At 40.3% G+C, this 21,120-nt stretch overlaps 1 protein-coding gene across 1 annotated transcript in view; it reads right to left on the bottom strand.

The window, feature by feature from the left end:
* Window positions 1–18,623, bottom strand: part of ccdc3b (coiled-coil domain containing 3b) — a 32,433-nt gene extending 13,810 nt beyond the window's left edge. Inside the window, exon 1 of the mRNA XM_017712184.2 lies at window positions 18,210–18,623. Coding sequence (XP_017567673.2) covers window positions 18,210–18,586 — 377 coding nt within the window. The 5' untranslated portion in view covers window positions 18,587–18,623. The remainder of the gene's footprint in view (window positions 1–18,209) is intronic.
* Between the last annotated feature and the right edge of the window lie 2,497 nt (window positions 18,624–21,120).

Raw genomic sequence — 21,120 nt, 5'->3', positions numbered from 1 at the left:
TGAAACTTCTGAACATACACATCCACTCTTTCCCAGCAGTGGGGAAATGAGGAAAGTCCGTTATCAAAGTTCTGAGAGTGGCTGGAGAAATATTAATACTAAAACCATGGTTACACTGGCACAAGGCTGGGAAAGGAGAAGTTCTTTTTTGTTTTGCCTCTCGATTAAGGTTGGACTCTTTTTATTCCCCCTGTGAGTTTTGGCAGGCAGCCACAAGCAGCCAGAGGGAAAAAAATCGGCCTTGTATTTTAACTCCCAGATCCATGTTTGGACTCTCCTAGATGACAGGGAATGGCTTAATGGCTTGAGCTCAATGATTACAAAGTGACTGAAAGGAAGGAAATGTATGGTTTTTCTATTCAAGTCGTTTGCTAATATCTGAGAAGTGCAAATGTAATGGTGTGAGCTATCGTAGAGGGCAGGAAAATGAACGTGAGTTGGGGGATTCCCCAGTGTTCCTGTAAGAGGATTTATGCACTAATGCCTGAAGTGTTATTGCAACAATTGAGTCAATATTATGTTTCTTTGAGAATCTTATGCCAACTTTATCTGAAGACATTTACAGTATAATACAATGCTAGTCAATAAGACAAAGGAAATCACAGTGCATTAGGGCTGCATGGTATGTTGTTATGCAATGATTATCACAAAAATGACCTTTACAATACAAAGGGCTGAAATCTGAATTACTGTTCAAATCTGATTGTGTTGTTTGTTGGTTCACATTATCTTTTTAATGTGCATTGTATCTGACATTAGTCGGAAGGAACCATGCTCCAGAACTGACCTGTCCAGTTAGCTTTATATCTGTATGTCTGTATGGTCTACTGTAAATCACGTCTAGTTATGGTGTGTGTAAATTTAGGTATAATAGTTTAACAAGCTGAAGAAAATGCTTGACTTGTGGTTAACTATCAATATCATCTATAATACCAAAAATAAATCTAAATGCTGCAACTGTTGCATCTATTCCATGTTCCACATTGTCTTTCATGTAGATGTTCCATGTTCCTCATGTAGATGATTTGTAAATGAGACACTGGTAGACTTGCGCTTGATTTCATGCACTGAAGCTGATTCATCATTTGCGCTCAAATCTCATTTTAACATTGTATGAAAATTTCACAAATCAGACTCAGAGCAATTCGTAAGTCATTAAAGGCAGTCAAATTTCACCACCTTTAACCCCTTTACATAGCCAGGGCGAATTAGTGGGCCTCAAGTTTTATTACACGCTTCTATAACCTAAGCTAACCAGTTTGCATTGAAGTCCTTGTAGTTACTGAATTATAAGCCTTAGTATTTGATAAGAGATTTTAAGGGGTTAATCAAATGTGCTTAGGTTAGATGGTTCATTGACCAACCTTAGACACTCTAGTTGAGTATTTTAGTGGAAGTCTGGCTAAGTCAAGGCAATCTCATGATCCAACTAAATAATTTTGTCCAACATATTGTAGACTAATGTTTTTTTTATGTAAATACAATATACAGTGTTATAATTAAAATATAGGATTTTGCCCATATCAGGTATCTTAGTTCACCTGGCTCTTGCATGACCTCCCGCTTTTTTACACTCTCTTTGGATGACTATACATTTTGTGGAAGTGTTTTGGTGGAGGTGTTGATTTTGGCACACAAAACCCCGCAGTTCATCCATCCTGATCCCCTTGGAGCTCTGTGGAGGAGCATCAAAAGCTCCGGAGTAAAATCTTTGTGTTCTTTAAAGCCAGTAATCCATAGCCTGGCTGACGAAAGCTCAGGCTGAACCCCAAATGGCTCCCAATGTATCTATAGCGCACTAAAAACCTTTAGCGTATGTTCTACATGGTACACTACAGGGAGCAGTTTTGGATTCAGCCAACTGACCAGAATCCACGAATGGAGTCTTTAGTTGTAGTAGGTGAAGAGCTGATTCTAGTTTTGTTTAAAAAAAATTCTCCAGTCTTCTATAACTCTGTCCAAGACAGTGCTGGGGTTCATAAAGCATGGCTATGAACTGTCAAAAGTTTAGATGATACCCAGGAATGAAATAGTGTTTCTTCCCACTGTTACTACACACACATACACACATGCAGGTAAGAACATGTGCTACTAATTTACACTGAATAAGGTCATTAGGAGAGGAATTTAAGAATCCACATACATGTAAAAGATGTTGAAGCTCAAGCTGAAATACTGATAAATCTTCACTGGCAAGAGTTCACATTACATTCTCTGCTGCAGCATTCCAAAGTTTTGCTCAAATTGCTCTTGATGGTTCACATTGATATTTGTGAATGGCCCCTATCTGTCATTATTGTGAACAGGCCTCTAGTCTGAAACGATCTGCATGCACACATTTTCCAAATGAATAACATCATGTGCATGATCAACACGCACCAAGAAATAAAAACAAAGAAACATGTAGAGTTCGCCCCAATAATCTGAACACTCACGTGTTTCTTTATGTAATATTTTGAAGTTTCATCTCTTTCTAAGCCAGAAATAATATAGCCTAAACTGCAATAGAATCAATAGAAGCCTTTGGATACAACCGTTGTTGTTAATATATGATAAATGTTAAGAAAGAATATATAGTAGCTGGTTTTGCTGAATGCATCATAAATTCATGCCAGGCATTCATGTTCCCTCGCCTCTGCACCGCTTCTCCACATGAGCGATTATCGGCTAATACGGAAAATTCTTCTTATGATGTGAAGACACAATCATCTCACATATCTAAGTATAGTGATCCTTATATGAATACCACTTGGTAGGCCACATGCTTTACTGGTATAGACGCTATTGCCAGTATACTGTTAGTTTCGTTACACTGGCTTCCTGTTGAATATTGGATTCAGTTTAAAATCCTTACACTTACTTACAGAGCATTACATGGTCAGGCTCCTATATATGTGGTTGATCTGCTTCATCCATACGTATCAACACGTTCTCTTAGGTCGAGTGATTTAAATTTACTGTCTGTCCCAAGTTCTCGATTACAGACTTGTGGAGATCGAGCGTTTGAGGTCGTTTTTAAGATCAATTGATTCTGTGGAGTCTTTCAAAAAGCAACTAAAGACCTACCTTTTTAAGCAGGCATTTAGATAATGGTCACAGAAGCTAAGGCATTGCAAGTCCTATTTTTGTTTTAAATCTTTTGTACTGTGTCATGTTGTATATTTTATATTGTGTTATGTTTTGTAAAGCACTTTGTGACTTGTGTCTGTGAAAAGTGCTGAATAAATAAATTTTACTTTACTTACTATACCAGTATACCAGTATACATCATTGCCTCTACTGAACATCTTTTAACCATAAACACATCACTAAGTGTTGCAGTGACAGAACAGATCATGTTATCTCACATGCATAGTACTAGAGGGATGTAATCACATTGGATTATAGTGTTCGAAGCCTAAAAAGAGCCTCCCTGTCCTTGCACTCCCCAATGAAGAGTGAGAATTGTACAGCTAAAACAGGGGTGCACAACTCCAGTGCTGGAGGACCACTGTGTAGCACAGTTTGTAGGTCTCCCTGCTCAAACACACCCACTTAATCTTCCAATTAAAAGATAAGTGTAATGAAGCATATTAAGCAGGTAAATGGTTGGGATACTGTAGGGGTTAACACCTCTGCCTTCTACGCTATAGACTGGGGTTCAATCCCCACCTGGGCAAACACCCTACACTATACCAATAAGAGTCCTTGGGCAAGACTCCTAACACTGCCTTGGCCTACTTATGTAAAAATGATCAAATTGTAAGTCGCTCTGGCTAAGAGTGTCAGCCAAACTGTACTGGACACTGAGTCTCCAGGACTGCAGTCTGAATGACCTAACTACTTGTAATCAAAATATTTTGCTTCTAATACTGTCATCTTGATGTTAAACAGCTTTATTGAGCATCACATTTTATACCCATATTATGCAGCATTACTTTAAATCATTGTATCAAGCCTTTCCAGTCATATGGTCATTTCTGAGATATGCATCCCATCTAGGAGGTACATACATTCATAAATTAGCATATACAGTACATATTTGGCATACAAAAGTAGCTCATATCTCTTTGAACACTGCTCTGAGAAAAGTATCTGTGTCACATTTAGGAAAAAATGGAATAATGTGCACAAAACAGTGAGCAAGAGAGGCACACAAAGGAAGTGAGGTGACGGGAAAGAGAGGGAATGTTATTTATGGAATTCAGTAGGTTCATCAAGGTCAGTGTTTCTTTGCTATGTACCAAAGGGTTCATTATGGGCGGATGGTAAATATTTAGCAAACACATACACTGGCTAAGAGTTAAGTATACTTTAAAGGTGAGTGTCTGCAGGTGCAGACTGGGTTTGGAATCATTTGGTATTTGGATAAAACATGAATTGTGGTTATATACAAGATTTTTTGTGTGTGGTTTGGATTGTTTATCCTCTGCTACACATGTTGGGATGACCACATCTGGTGGTAACCAGTCATCAACTTTTATCAGTAGCCCAGTGATGCCTTCTAAAGCTCAGCATAGTCTGTTTAAATGGAGCTGTTTTTCATTGGCAACAGGTAATGTTTATGTTTACCACATGTAATATGTTCTCCATGGATCAACATGCTTGACAGGAGGAACTTTCAGTCATGCTGACAACTTATTTTCCATCCATGGACTTGTTCTTTGTGTTCCCATCCTAATAAGTTCATGTTCCCACCCACATTTCTCATGGTTGCCCCCAAATGTTCTTGTTACAAGATCACGTCTTAAGAGACTACAGATCCCTAAATAACTGTGCTTGAACCCCAGACGGTTCAGATTTTCGCTCTAATTTGCAACCTAGACCAAAAATGTAGACCGTTCGGGGGTCCCTGAGGACTACTGACCTAAAGAACTTAAAAGAAATGGAGTGGTTTCAGTTGAGCTTTTGAAGAACTGTCTACTGAAGCATTCTTCATTGAACCGAAAGTAGTTCTTCTCTGAAGACATCTTTCATTTTAAGAGTGGGGCTTCCAGCTAGATTCCACAAGATACTAACTCTATCACGGTCGAAGTGTACCCCATCACTATCCCTCACTTTTCACTCATCATCCCGCGGTGCCCTTTCACCCCACTCTCAAACAAAAAACCCTGAACCTTTTCTTGGAAGGTCCTGGCTGGTAGAACATGTTTAGCTGAGAACCCATTCTGTTTTGATTAACATTTCCATGCTGTGTGTCTCCGGTTTCTCAACTTTTGATGATTTGACTTGTGAGATTTGTCCTGCGAAACTGGAACCAGCTGCAAGCTTGGTTCAAGGTTTGGGTTTGTAATATGCATGCACACATTCAGAGCACTAATAATATGCCTCGTGCTCTGTTCTCTTGGCAAGTCATTGGTTTAAGGAGCTCTGCATACATACAGTTCTGTCCATAAGCTGAAAGTGACACAAATTTAGCTGTTTTGAAATGAAACAAGGTTAAAGTGCAAACTGTCAGCTTTAATTTACGTGTACATGCTTTTGTGAAACAATAAAGTCATTGAGTAATTGGCCGCTCAGTTACTTTTTGGCCAGCTGTGTTCTGGTGCATCACTAGTTAATGTGCAAAAGAGCTAACAAAACGTTTGGAGTTAATTCTAGATGGGGCATTTTGCATCTGGAGCCTTTTGCTTTCGTCTCTCAACATGAGGACCAAAGAAGTGTGAGCTGCAGTAAATGAGTAAACCAAATGTCTCGGATGTCATTGGATGGGCCAAAAAGTGGATTGTCTTTGACTGGGTGCATCAATCACCCTACCAGAAACCTTAGACAAACTGAAGACAAGACTGAAGATCCCCCCTCCAATAAAAAAAAGGAACTGAAAATAGCTGCAGTACAATTTTGGCAGAGCACAATTAGGAACACTTTCCAACATCTGGGTCTGGGCCATAGACTTGCAACTAAGTATGAATGTGACAATTCTTTCTAAGCTCACACTAATTTGGTTCTTGCCTTGGATTTATGGTTATGGAAAAAAGCTGTAAAACTTCTGAAGGTTTCTTCATACTCACATATCACATTTACAAAAAGGCTTTTTTAAAGAACCAACCACTTGTATTATCGCACCCATATATTGCAGAAAAATCTATATTCAATGTGTAGATATATGAGTAGTAAAAAACCTTACCATATCTCTACTTCTTAATTATGCATCCATTTGAATTTAACCAATGCCTGGCGCCACCTTTCAAAAATACTTTTTGGTATTCCATGTGCCAAAATCAAATGCCGACTGCTTATCTGCCCATATTAACAGCAGCTCATGGAGAAAGAACGATATGAACATCTGTAAAGAGTTAAATGTTAAAACAAGCAGATTATATGCACAGTACACTGAAAAGCATGCTTTCATGTTGAATTCCCTCATTGTGTGCAGACCATCGTAAAAATGCGTTCCCACCAGCAGGGTTCAAACAAGGTAGGGGTGAAAGCACCCAAAGAAGACACCTCAGTGTCTTGGCCTAGTTTCCAATCCAGTCTGAAGAACAGATTGTGTCACTATCTATTTTAAACTATCCAGGTACTTATTTCTAAAGGTATCACTATACAGTTATTTACTGACTATCAAAGGGGGCATACCTGCCTGTGTTTTTCATGGCTAGCACAAGCATGTCGAGTTGCATGTATTATGGATATTATATTGCATGTTAAGTTGCATGCATTTAGGAAATTGTGTTGTATTGCATGTTGAGTTGCATGTAAGTAAGTAAGTAAGTAAGTGAGTGAGTGATACTGTTTTGATCCCACAAACGGGGAAATTCCATCTCCGCATTTAACCCATACACACTAGTGAACACACACACACACTAGGGGGCAGTGAGCAGACTTGCCCGGATCGGTGGGCAGCCCTATCCACGGCACCCGGGGAGCAATTGGGGGTTAGGTGTCTTGCTCAAGGACACCTCAGTCATGGACTGTCGGCGCTGGGGATTGAACCGGCAACCTTCCGGTCACAGGGCCAGATCCTTAACCTCCAGCCCACGACTGCCCCTTCCTTGCATTAAGGAAATTGTGTTGCATTGCATGTTGAGTTGCATGCATTAAGGAAATTATATTGCATTGCATGTGGAGTTGCATGCATTATGGAAATTATGTTGCATTGCTGCAATGAACTGGCAACCTGTCCATTGTGTTTTATGCATTCAGCCCAATGACTGCTGCGGTAGGCTCCAGCAACCCTCCCCACCACATAACCCAGAAGGATAAGCAGCTTAGACAATTAGATAATTGCATGTTGTGAGTTGTATGCAACCTAATTTCCATGCAACTTGACATTTACATGAAGCAATTCAAAAACAACACGTTTGACCAGTCCAGTACTCTACCACATTAAGAGCTCATATTTTTTGGCACATCATAACATTTTTGCTATATAAAGTCATCCAAAGTGTTATTTACATATTTATAGCCTCAGCGCACGTTTATAGCCTTTGTTTAATAGTAATTTTTCCAGCTGTCAGTGCCGTTCTTGTCTATATCTATATATCTGTCTTTTATCTATCAATAAAATAGCAGCAGGCTACAAAAGGCTAAAGAAGAATAAACAAGCAGCTATGTAAACAGCTAGAATTATTGTTAGCTAGCCGTAGGAAACTGTCTAAATGTAAAACTAAGCCTAAAATCAAGGCCTTGTATTGCAATTGTCTTACACACTGAACTGGTAAAATTTGAATTTATGTCATTTGATATTATCATGATACATTATCAGCATTTTGATTGGCTGTTTTGGGTGTCATGCAACACAAGCTGGATAGCAGTATCACTGTATGATTAATTATGTGTAGAAAAAAATATATAGCCTGCATAAAATTTCAGTTACTGTGGTTAAGACACACTTTTCACTAGAAGCACTCGGTCACTCTGAAACCCTGTTCTTAAACAATGGCAGGAAAATAGAGAGAAACTACAGCTGTGCTGAACATATGTCTTGTTCTAGATGTGTACCAAACCCCCCCCCCCCTCTCTCGTGGGGGCTGTCTCGAGACGTAGAGTGGTGATTGATTGGGGGCAGACTCTGCCGACTGTCGTTTGGAACGTTCCACAGGAAACGCGGAAACCCACCAAAGGAGGGGGAGGAAGTAAAGGCTGGAGAGAGAGAGAGACAGAACTGGAAATGTTTCAAAAGTTGTTTGCTGATTCAGCACCTGCAAGGCAGCAGTGTGAAGTGATGAGAACAATGCAGTCTGCCATTCCACAGGCTCCCCTGAGACTCACCTTAGGGGGGGTTGACTAAAGGGGCGATTTAAGGCTGGCTTTAAAAGCTCTTGATGGCATGTCTTTGGACTGCTTTGTGTACCGCTTTCTGATTGTTTACATCAGTTGACCCTTTAGGCTTGTTTACAAACTAAAGCATGCTGGAAGTTACGAGGATCCATCTTGGTGTACTTACTGAAAGCGGCCTCTTTATGAGGTCAGAATACTGCGTCCTTGGAAAATCAGGAGGTCAAAGACTGGGACAGTGTTCTTAAAGTGCTGTTGCTAGAACCTTTTTTCCCTGAAGCCATAAAATACAACTTTTTAGAGGTCCCTCAACTGAACTATGCATTTTCATTTTCAATAACATTGATGGAGGATAATTACATGGAAATATATGCATACAAGTTGTATACCATTTTTTTGATATCAAGAAAAGTAGTGTACATGTATATTGTTTTCATAGCAGGGTGTTCTCAGTCCTCCTCTTTCACTCATCATTGCTCACTAGCAGCTCAACAGTTCACACATGAGGGCCAACAGTGTCCTAGTTAATCTGATAATAGAGTTAAAGGGGAAAATTATATTATGGAACAGTTTCTTCAGTTTGAGGGCTAAATTTGATGCAGATGATGTCAGGTCTGCCAAATGACCAATCATAGCTAGCAATACGTATACATCAGCAACTTGCATTCCTCTTTATTTTACTTTATCTTTACCATTAAAACAAAAAATGTAACATTTGAAACCGTGTTGACAGGAGCTTTAAGTAATTATACTTCTTTACTAACCTTAAACATTTCTACTACTTAAATTTAATACTTGTACTCTTTCTCAGTTTCATGTCCAGGAGGAAAACCATTCATTTCACTCTGTAAGTTTCATTTGGAATTTTCATTTCCCAATAGTTTTGATTTTCTGCTTATCAAAAATCCCATTTTTATTCAAATTAATATCATTGTAAAATTAAACTGTCCTCAACTATGCTAGTTTATCTTTGTGAAGGAACCAGTATCACCCATTAGCTGTGACACCATAAACAGAGTTAAGATCTCTGCATTTATTACTTTAGTGTAAATTTCTGATTCCTTTGACTTTAGTAGCACATTTTTAGCTCCATACGCCCTCTTTTAATGGATTTTAACACAGTTCCCATTCTTTCAGATAAAGCTACACTATGTAAAATATGAGGATTTGGAGACATCTCTGGTGGAAATGTGTAATTGCACACGACATGTGGAAGAACATTTTGTAATACCAGTTTGCTTCAGACCTTCAGATGGGGTACATTTCGACTGTGATCTTAGTGAGTTAGTATCTTGTGGAATCTAGCTGGAAGCCCCACTCTTAAAATGAAAGATGTCTTCAGAGAAGAACTACTTTCGGTTCAATGAAGAATGCTTCAGTAGGCAGTCCCCTAATGGAAGAATCTGATGTTTGCTAGCACTTTTAAAGTCAGTCCAAAGTTTACTGAGTGCAGGACATGTCTTCTGAGGAAGTAGGTGAATTATCTACTATTGTCATCATATCCTCATTAGTATGATGTTGATTTTAAATTTGAGACCCAAATATCAAGCTGGACCTTCCTTCTGACCCTGTGTGTATTAATACCGTGTGTATAATGAGGTTTAAAAACTCCCAACGCTGCTGACATTTAAATTATATAAACAGCCAGAAAGAGAGCACAGGAATGTTGGACAGTCTATTGGACAATGCTGATTTTGGGCTTAAATTATTCAACTGTAATGACAAATCCTGCTTTGTTAAATACCCCCTCGGTAGTTGCCCTGGTTATTAAGTTAAGTGCCATCCAAGCTATGACATTTCCAAGCAAAAGAAAGTGAAATTTGAAGAAATTACATAGATACTTCATTCCTGCATGAGCTGGCCTGTCAAATCATACAAGAATAGAATCTCCCCAGCTTTTCATTTTATAGTGCTTAGACTAGACTTGGCTCAGGGAAAGGGCCCAGAAATGATGAGAAAAGCAGTCGTCATTTCAGTCACCTTACAACATCGACCCCCTCCATGTTCACCTCAACAGCATGGCTGTTTTGCTTGGCCCAGGACTTGCATATGGGACTGCTGGATGTGCTGTGGCCTGGAATGTCTTTGAAGGAGGTATAAAGCCAGTTCAGCGTTAGTTATCTGCAGGGTGATGAAAAAGAAGAGGACAACGGGGTGGGTGAGGCTCAGCCTAAACCTGTCTGCACAAGCTCATTTCTCTAAACACAAGGTTGTGGTGCAGTGCAGGGTTGCTGAAGTGGGGGCTGTGGCACAAATGCACATTGTCTCTCTGCACATGAGGACAGTAATACTAGGGCCAGTTGTCTGCACATAAAGCTTGGAAATAGGGACTGATCTGTTGGTTGGCAGACAGAGCTGAACATTTGTTTATGCTGTAGGGGGATGTAGATTTTGATTCCAAACCTTTCTGGTAGGTAATTCCCATTATTCCAAACCTGATAGTAAGGCCGCATTGCCCACCGCTAGAAACATACCATAATTGGTCCCCTCAGGTCTCTCACACTTTCGCTCTAGACAGCTGCTCAGGTCTCAATTCCAGCCAACTTGGGTTCTGTTAGAATATATGAATGTGATCTGGACACTGAGGGAATCCTGCCTGGACACTGACCTGTGTTTATTTGATTTGCAAAAAGAATTCGCATTTTGGAAAAAGTTCTCCCTAAAATATGATGGCTGGTGTAATTTCAGTGGTGCAACATGCCCAGATCCTACTGTCATTTGGCAGAACAAACTCAGATGTCATCTAATCTGGCTTTATTAAGGCTGGCAGTATGTGGTGAAACTTTTACCCAACATTCAGCTAGAGGCTTTTATGAAACTGAATGTCACTTGAATGAAGTCTTTTTTAATTAATTTGAACACTATTCAATAATCAGCTGATAATGTATCATGTGATGATGTCAAAGGACATAAGTTTGATTTGATATCATGGGCAAGAAACTAGACCATCGGATGCTCTGCTGGGTAGTTGAGATAGGAGATCCTCCAGTTTTGAAAGCTTGGTAAAGCAGGATTTCAGAGTGTGAGCTTTGCAAAGCTTAATGAATAATGTTGGTAATTTGCTGCTTACCAACTAACAGGCTAGCTGGCCAGTCAGTGTTTGTTCTGCATTGTTAGCTTGCTGTTGTCACAATCTATGTGGATATAACATAACGTTTGGCAATGTGATGCCATGATGCCGCGTCTTGTGGGTGATCCACCACTCTGGCAGGTTGAATCAGTCATCTAGGCCAGGGGTTCCCAATCCCAGCCCCGGTGACCCTTTGCTTTGAACATTTTTGTGGTTTCTCTCCTCTACAAACCTGGCCAAGCCAACAAGATACTTGTTAATTAGATAATGAGTTGAATCAGGTGTGCTTGATGAGAGAAAGCACATAAATGTGCATAGAGCACAGAGTCACCAGGACTGGGATTGGGAAACTGATCAAGACTGCGTCTTAATAGCTGATGTAAATTTCTATTCCTATTTGCTATGGGTTCATTAAATATGCTGGCTAGACAGTGGATCAACATAGACAGAAGATCAGGCAAAATTAAGGAACGTGGATAGGAATGGAAGTTTCAATCAGTTATTTGGAAGCAGCCAAATACAGAAACACAGAAAGCATCGCAGAGAGTGCCAGTAAACATCAATCCTGAGCTTCTTTATACTTTACCTATGCAAATCATTATTTGAATCATGTTTGGTATCAGCCACCTAGCTCTTCACTCCCTCACTGTTTTTGAGCTAAAAGGTACGAGGTGAAGTACATGAAGTGAAGGAGCTTTTAGAGACATGAAACTCTTCAGCCGTCTGGTTCCTATCACCTCCACTATGAACAAATGTGACTCAGTAAGTTTCTCTAGAACAGAGCATTTCCCACCACACTACTCTGAATGACTTGGTTTACACCTCAAACATTTAGTTATACAGAATTTTGGAAAAAACAGTGGAGTTGCCCATTTAGCATGTATTTTCACTGCCTGGTGCATTTTGATAATAGGCGCTCAGTGTAGAACAGCCTGATTCCATTACCACTCGTTTATCTGCGCTGGATATACATTGCCCTGTTACATTTCTGTAATTTCAGACCAGTGTTCAACTAATCAGCCCTCTTCCCTTAGTCTCCCCCTTCGCTCTCATGACTGTGCTTCCTGCCACAGTGACCTGGTTTAAACTCTATGAATATACTACTGTATATTTCATGGTGTCAGTTCCGTGCAGCTGAAATGGAGAGAGGAAAAGGCATATGGGACTTGGAATGTCCTTCAACATGTCCTCAATAGCTTGAGTACTTGGCTTGTGCAAAACCTGAAGTCATAAAGCTCAGGAATGTTTTGACATACATATCCATCCATTTTTAAAAATAAAGGTGCCAAAAAGAGCAATAAGGGTTCTTTGGAGCAATCCCAGTATCCTGGTTCCCTGAAGAACATTTAGAGATGTTTAAAGAACCTCCAAATAAAGTCCCTTATCAAATGTTTCTTTCACTAGGACTGTACATCACAAGCCAATAATCATGCAGGAACCTTGTAGAGTATAGAGCGATTGTTTACAAACTTCAGGCGAAGATGCGTCTGATTTTTACAGTACAGTGGCTGTTTAGCAGTCATATATAAAGTGGCTCCTCATATGTAGTCTGCTGTCTGCTGCTTGCCACAGAAAACTGTAAGAAGAGTGAGAGTGAGAACATTGCTCAGTTGAATTGATTAGGCCGTAGGGGCAACACAGGGAACACAACTAAAACAGGCTGGTTGTCAAGAGATACAAGGCTTACACTACCAAAACATGAAACTCATCCAGCAGGCCTGTGCAAACCGTATCTCTGTCACTGCGAAGAGACGGCCAAATTAATAAAGTGTATGTATTTGTTTTTTTCTGATTCTTACAACAGTTAAATTAACAGAGACAATATCAGGATGTTGCTTGATTTCTCCCTCTCTCTCTCTCTCTCTCTCTCTCTCTCTCTCGCTCTCTCCCTCTCTCTCCCTCTCTCTCCCTCTCTCCCTCTCTCTCTCCTGGTCATCGCTCCAAGCATTGCACAAACTTGCTTATGCTTCACATGGAAAGACATAGAAGAAGCAGAACTCTTACGCACATACAAACACAAAACATCAGTAACTTATTCAAGTATTTACAGACTCCCTTTCTTCTTCCCTCACTCATCTCTTTCCCTCCTCTCTCTCTCTCTCTCTCGCCTTCCCCTTCTCTTTCTCTCTTTCCTTTTCTTTCTTTATCTCTCTCTCCTTCCCCTTCTCCTTCTCTCTCCTTCCCCTTCTCTTCTCTTTCTCTCTATCTCACCTTCCCCCTTCTCTTTCTCTCTCTACCTCTCCTTCCTTCTCTTTCTTTCCTCTTCTCTGTCTCTCTCTCTATCTTTCCTTCCCCCTTCTCTTTCTCTCTCTCTCCTTCCCCTTCTCTTTTTCTCTCCTTTCCCCTTCTGTCTCTCTTCTCTTTCTCTCTCTCTATCTCACCTCCCCCTTCTCTTTCTCTCTACCTCTCCTTCCTTCTCTTTCTTTCCTCTTTTGTCTCTCTCTATCTTTCCTTCTCTTTCTCTCTCTCCTTCCCCCTTCTCTTTCTCTCTTTATCTCTCCTCCCCCTTCTCTTCATCTACCTCTCCTTCCCCTTTCTCTTTCTCTCTCTCCTTCCCCCTTCTCTTTCTCTCTTTATCTCTCCTCCCCCTTCTCTTCATCTACCTCTCCTTCCCCCTTCTCTTTCTCTCTCTCCTTACCCCTTCTTTCTCTTTATCTCTCCTCCCCCTTCTCTTTGTTTCTCTATCTCTCCTTTCCCCTTCTTTCTCTCGATCTCTCCTCCCTCCTCTTTCTCTCTCTCTACCTCTCCTTCCCCCTTCTCTTTCTCTCTTTCCTCTTCTCTTTCCCTCTCTATCACTCATTTTCCTTCTTTCTCTTTCTTTTTCTCTTTCTCTCCTTCCCCCTTCTCTTTCTCTATCTCTCCTTCCCCTTCTTTTTCCCCCTCTTTCCTCTTCTTTCTTTCCCCTCCTGTTTCCCCTTTTCTTCTTTCTTTCCTTTTCTGTTTTCCCTTCTCACTCTTTTACTCACTCGTTCCTCTTACTTTTTCCATGTCTTTCTTTTTCTGCTTTTCTCTCTTTCCTTCAATTTCTCCCCTACTCTCTCTTCCCTTTGTCTCCCTCTTTCCCCCAGTCTTTCCCCTTTTCACTCTATCCCCTCTTTTCTCTTTACTTTTCCCTTCAGTCTTTCCGCTTTCTCTCCATCTCTGTCTCCTTCTTTCCCTCACTCTTTCCTCTTTCTCTTTTTTCTCCTTCCCTTTCTCTCTCTCTTTCCATCCCTCCTGTTTCTAATTCCCCCCTTTTTCCTCTTCTCTTTCTCTGTCCTCCTCTTCTTTCTAGTTTCTTCTCTATATTAATAACTCTTTCCTTCCCTCGCTCTCTCTCTCTCTCTCTCTCTCTCTCTCTCTCTCTCTCTCTCTCTCTCTCTCTCCTGGTCATCACTGCAAGCACTGCACTTATTCTTATGCTTACCATGCAGAGACGCACAAGGCGCAGAACACACACAAACACTGACCCCCCCCCCATCCCCTCCAGAATCAGGGTGAATGGTCATACTCTCACACAGCTGGTTCAGGTTAGCAGTGTGATGTGCTGAGGGTTCTCCTGCCAGCTGGATTGTAGTCTCCCTCCAAACATAGAAACAAAGGCTCAAACTGGCCAGATACAGCTAATGAAGTCTGACCTTACTGTTCTCCAACTTTTACGATTATTACACTATTTTCACTCGCAGTGTAGCGTCATTATGGGGCATGATAAGGTCTCGGACGCTTCGTGTCCAAAAGACAGAGCACTGACCTCATCCATTTACATATATCATATCCAAAATGAGCTAAATTGGACTGCACTCAAGCAAAACTTTAAGCCAGTGGATATGGTACAGTGGCAGAGTGAAAAGCTTTAATAAGCTTTTATATATTCAGTTCAGGTCACCATCACAGATGATCATAAGCTGGATGTGAGATGCTTAGTGACCGAAAACAATATATTAAGCTTCATATCATCTGCATAGAACCTGTCTAGGTCACTATTACAGAGTATCGTGCATAACGGCTGAGTGAACGTTTATCAGTATGAACATAAACATTTATAAATGAAGGAAATAAAGGAGTATGAATTAATATACGTACGTTATGTAAAGTTATATAAAGTTTCAAAATGTACTGCCCACACTACAGTCCACGTCTGCAAAAACAGCCGATTTTATAATCAAGTCACAAGAACCGACACATTTAAATATGTGTCAGCATTTTCAGCCTACAGCAGTTTAGCCTCCCCTGTTTCATTCTAAGGAGTGTTGTTTGAATGAGGAACAGTGCAGTGCAGCCAATCAGAACAGAGCTCGTGGCCGGTGAGTGTGTGCGTGTGTGTGTGTGTGTGTGTGTGTGTGTGTGTGTGTATACACACACACATGTGTGTTAAGTTACATAACAACCTACTGAAAACTACTAACGATGTATAAAAATTGTAAATAAGTATTAATTACACCAAAATAAATTATGTAAAAGTTAATAAAATACAAATAAAGTTGTTTTTTTTTAGTAGGGGTGAAAGAGCACTACTGTATAGGACAGGAGTGCGCTGGACTTTCATTTTCGCTGGAGGTAAAAATCGTAACTGAAAGTAAAATTCGATTAATGGGCCAAACCTAGCAGGTGATCATACAATAACTAATTCTGAAATTGATATAATACGCATTCTACTTCTAAGCTATCTGTACAGAACCTGCACTAAACATATTTAAAACACTGTACATAACTATTTATGTCAGCATTCTTAAGACGACATTGTACTGATATCAGGTGAAATATGCCTGGAAACCACCCCCCCATCGCTCCATGGCATAGATAAGGTGATTGATGCAATTATGTACAGGGTTTAAATATGTTTAGTGCTGTAAATATGTTCAATGTTTATTCTTATTATGTCAGTACAATGTCATTTATTTCATAAAACATCTTATGTCAGGTTGCGAGAACCGACATAAGCACTTAATAAATGTTCAAGTAGTGCTTCATAAACACATTATTCAGTGCTTATGAATGCGTCATAAAGCCCTTATGTAGGTAGCCTTCAAATAAAGTGTTACCCAAATTTCTTTAGGGAACCAAACGTGGCATTAAAGAATGAGTTGTGGCACCTTGTTTTTTGACTTCTCTTTCAAAAAAGTGGTTCTTCAAGGGTTCCTTAGTAAAGGCACTGGTTATATATAGAACTATGACAGGACAAAGAACCTTTGGAATGAGTCGGTGGTTCTTTGCATGGTTAAATGTTTCTTCTCTTTGAGGAAAAACCTGTGGATATGGTTCTTGCACAATGGTTTTGTATAGCACCAAAAGGGTTCTGCTAATCTTAGATGTCTTAGAACCTTGTAGAAGAGGTTTCAAGAGTTTCAGAGTTTCAAAAGTTTTTCTACTTCATCTGTCTTTCAAACATGGTTCTTTAGGCCACTAGAAGTTGCTCTTATATGGCATGACTAAAATCCCCTTGTTTTAAGAGTGTCCTCAAAAAAGGGGGTTTTCAAGGGTTCTTCAGTAAAGCCTATATATGTATATAAGGGTTCTTTAGTAAAGAACACTCAAAGAACTATTTGCACGATTAATGGGTTCTTTGCTAAATGAAAGGGATCTTCAGATTAATGGAGAATGTGCTTTAGATGGTTCTATATAGCACCAAAAAGGGTTCTTCTATTGTTACAAGATTGACATTGTAGGATATATAGGATATATTTAAGAGTATATATATATATATATATATATATATATATATATATATATATACATACATACATCATGTGTAGGACCATAACAACTCCTTAGCACCACAAAGGAAGCCATGGATGGTTTTGGTAGTATTTAGATTCCATTTTGGAGTGTAGATGTTTATGGTTTTTAATAAGCTATAACTTACGAGCAACCGTGCACAGCAGACAGATGAATGCGCTTTAGGATTATGGTTGATATGCTGCAGCCTGCTTACGTTACCATCATGTTACCAAGGAACATGCTTTTGTTTAGTACGCTGTAACTTAATATGCTCTAAACGTCTCGCTCTTTTGACTTACTCTGCAAGCTGGAGTATGTGCATATAGTTGAAGAACACGAGGATTTCCTCTAGCATTGCTATCACAAGTCTCCCGTCATGCCTAACAACATCACTAGACTGTGCCTCACCTCAGGGTGAAGCAGTATCAATTTCATTAGAAACAAAACTGCAGACTGGATACAGAGTTCCATATGGTGACCAAAATGATTTCAAAAGCTTTTACAGAACGTAATAAGCCATGTAGAACCCGTGTCATACATGTGGCACGTGGGCAGTAAGTGTCACCATCATACACCCTTAAAAAAGTGGCTCTTCAAAGGTTATGCAAAAGTTTGGGCATCAGTGGTTAATTTGCACGTTTTGTACACAGAAATCACGTTGTAATGCAAAATGGCGGTTGATTTGCTGCATTTAAAAAAATACACCTTAAAACGTGGTCTGTGCAAAAGTAATGGCACCCACAAATCTGTATGTTTTGTTTATTTATTTAGCAAAATATTATGCTCAGAAAGTCAGCAAACAATAGAAAGTGTGCACTGGGATGGAGAAAATTGCCAGAGTGAAGTCTGTTCCCTGTATAGGATGCGTTCATTTAGTGTCACAAGACCTGCAACCTGGTATAGAACTGTACAGAACACTGATGACTTAAAGAACCTTTTAAAATGGGCTCTACATAGCACCAAAACGGGTTTAGCTATTGTTGCAACTAATAGAACCCATGTGCTGGTGCTATATGGTGTAGAGGCTCATGCTGTACAGCAAGCCAAGAACTCATACAAGCGCTTCTGCGCACTGGACACATGAATATGGTTTATGAATATGGTTTATTATAAGAATAGAGGACAATGCGTTTAATCAGCTCTCTGCCAGAGCACACAGGAGCCCGAGGACTTTCCCCTTCCCCTTGCACTGGTATCACAAGCCTGCACTGGTGCACAGCAGCATCGCCAGACTGAGCCTCACCTCAGGAAGAAGTAGTAGTTGTTGTTCTCCACCACGCTGTATGAGTAGCAGGGGAAGTAGCCCAAGCCGGTGACGTTGAAGCGCGAGCCCGCGGGCACCTCCAGCATGCTGCCCCACGCCTGGTCGCACAGCAGCTCGATCTCGGCCGAGAAGAAAAGCCCCCCCGCGTCGTCCTGCCAGGGCAGGTAGTTGTAGACGCTGTACGGCTGCTCCTTGTGCACGGCGAGCACGCGCGCGAACACGATGATCTCGGCCAGCTCCGCGCGGCACGCCTCGCTCTGCGGCCGCCAGTCGTGCGCGAGCTGGCAGCTCGAGGAGGCGCGCGCGCACCACGACACGGTCAGCAGCAGCAGCGCCAGCAGCGCGCGAGCGGCCATCGCGCGGCAGACACAGCACGGCCCGGTGTAGGGGACCATGTGCGGAGCGCGATGTGCAACATCCAACGCCCCCCTCCCAGCCCCCTCATTACCCCACCTACCCCATCATTACCCCACCTACCCCAGCGTCCCACCCCCATTCCGAGGCGGGTAGGGCAGCCTACAAGCAGGGAAGGGCAAATACACCCAAATATGAGCTGTTAGTACAAATTACTGAATTACGAATCATCAAGTACAAATTTCTATCTATCTATCTATCTATCTATCTATCTATCTATCTATCTATCTATCTATCTATCTATCTATCTATCTATCTGTCTGTCTGTCTGTCTATCTATCTATCTATCTATCTATCTATCTATCTATCTATCTATCTATCTATCTATCTATCTATCTATTTGTCTGTCTGTCTGTCTGTCTGTCTGTCTGTCTGTCTGTCTGTCTATCTATCTATCTATCTATCTATCTATCTATCTATCTATCTATCTACCCTGTTCTTCAGTGTCAGGACCCCCACGGACCCTCACAGAGGAGGTACTATTTGGGTGGTGGATCATTCTCTGCACTGCAGTGACACTGGCATGGTGGTGGGTGTTATCACGTGTTTTTAAGTGTCAGTGTCACTGCTCGACTGAGAATAGTCCACCAACCAAAAATATCCAAACAACAGCGTCCTGTGGGCAGCGTCCTGTGGGCAGCGTCTTGTGACCACTGATGAAAGACTAGAGGACGACCAACACAAACTGTGCAGCAGCAGATGAGCTATTGTCTCTGACTTTACATCTACAAGGTGGACTGACAAGGTAGAAATGTCTAACAGAGTGGACAGTGAGCGGACACAGTGTTTAAAAACTCCAGCAGCACTGCTGTGTCTGATCCACTTGTACCAGCACAACACACACTACGACAACCACCACCACCACATCATTGTTACTGCAGTGCTAAGAATGATCCACCCAAATAGTACCTGCTCTGTGAGGGTCCATGGGGGTCCTGACACTGAAGAACAGGGTAAAAGGGGGCTTACAAAGTATCAGAGAAGCAGACGTACTACAGTCTGTAGTTGTAAAACTACAAAGTGCACCTATATAGTAAGTGGAGCTGATCAACTGGACAATGAGAGTAGAAACAAGTAGGTGGTCATAATGTTAGGCCTGATTGATACTATACTGTACTAGACAGGTAACCCAGACAACAAGTAACAGCAAAACGATTAGCACTGATTCCATCACTACCTGGTGAAAACTGAGACAGGTTGATTATTATTTGTTTATTGATCCATGTGTTTCTCTGCTGTTTAGTGAATTAAGCAATTCTAATAAGAGAGCAGGGATCTGTTTATTTACAGCAACTGAGTGTGACCTGAGAAGTCTTAAGGCTTTAGCATTGTATGGTGGATTATGTTGGAACACTTCTAAATGTCCTGTTTTGTCTGGATTATGACGAAACACCTTTTAAAAATGCCCTGTTTTGTCTGGATTATGATGAAACACTTTTTAAAAATGCTCTGTTTTGTCTGCATTAGGATAAAACACTTTCTAAAAATGCTGTTTTGTCTGGATTATGATAAAACACTTTCTAAAAATGCTCTGTTTTGTCTGGATTATGATAAAACACTTTCTAAAAATGCCCTGTTTTGTCTGGATTATGATAAAACACTTTCTAAAAATGCTCTGTTTTGTCTGGATTATGATAAAACACTTTCTAAAAATGCTCTGTTTTGTCTGGATTATGATAAAACACTTTCTAAAAATGCCCTGTTTTGTCTGGATTATGATAAAAACTTTCTAAAAATGCCCTGTTTTGTCTGGATTATGATGAAACACTTTTTAAAAATGCTCTGTTTTGTCTGGATTATGATAAAACACTTTCTAAAAATGCTCTGTTTTGTCTGGATTATGATAAAACACTTTCTAAAAATGCTCTGTTTTGTCTGGATTATGATAAAACAATTTCTAAAAATGCTCTGTTTGTCTGGACTATGATAAAACACTTTTTAAAAATGACCTGCTCCATCATAATCCAGATAAAACAGGACATTTAGAAGTGTCCCATCATAATCCAGACAAAACAGGGCATTTTAAAAAAGTGTTCCATCCTAATCCAGATAAAACAGGGCATTTAGAAGTGTTCCATCATAATCCAGATAAAACAGGGCATTTATAAAAGTGTTCCATCATAATCCAGATAAAACAGGGCATTTAGAAGTGTTCCATCATAATCCAGATAAAACAGGGCATTTATAAAAGTGTTCCATCATAATCCAGATAAAACAGGGCATTTATAAAAGTGTTCCATCATAATCCAGATAAAACAGGGCATTTAGAATTTTAAAAAAAGTGAACACTTTTTTAAAATGCCCTGTTTTGTCTGGATTATGGTGAAACACTTTTATAAATGCCCTGTTTTTCTGGGTCATGTTTTATTAGCTGTAGCTTAATTCAAATTTTAAAATAGTTCATTATTAGGTCATATAGGTGAGTATTATTAGGTGTATTATTAAGTATATATGTCATTATTTCATGTTACTAAGT

This window comes from Pygocentrus nattereri, chromosome 21 (assembly GCF_015220715.1).
Source record: "Pygocentrus nattereri isolate fPygNat1 chromosome 21, fPygNat1.pri, whole genome shotgun sequence".
NCBI lineage: Eukaryota > Metazoa > Chordata > Actinopteri > Characiformes > Serrasalmidae > Pygocentrus > Pygocentrus nattereri.
This window is presented reverse-complemented; position numbering and strand designations above follow the sequence as displayed.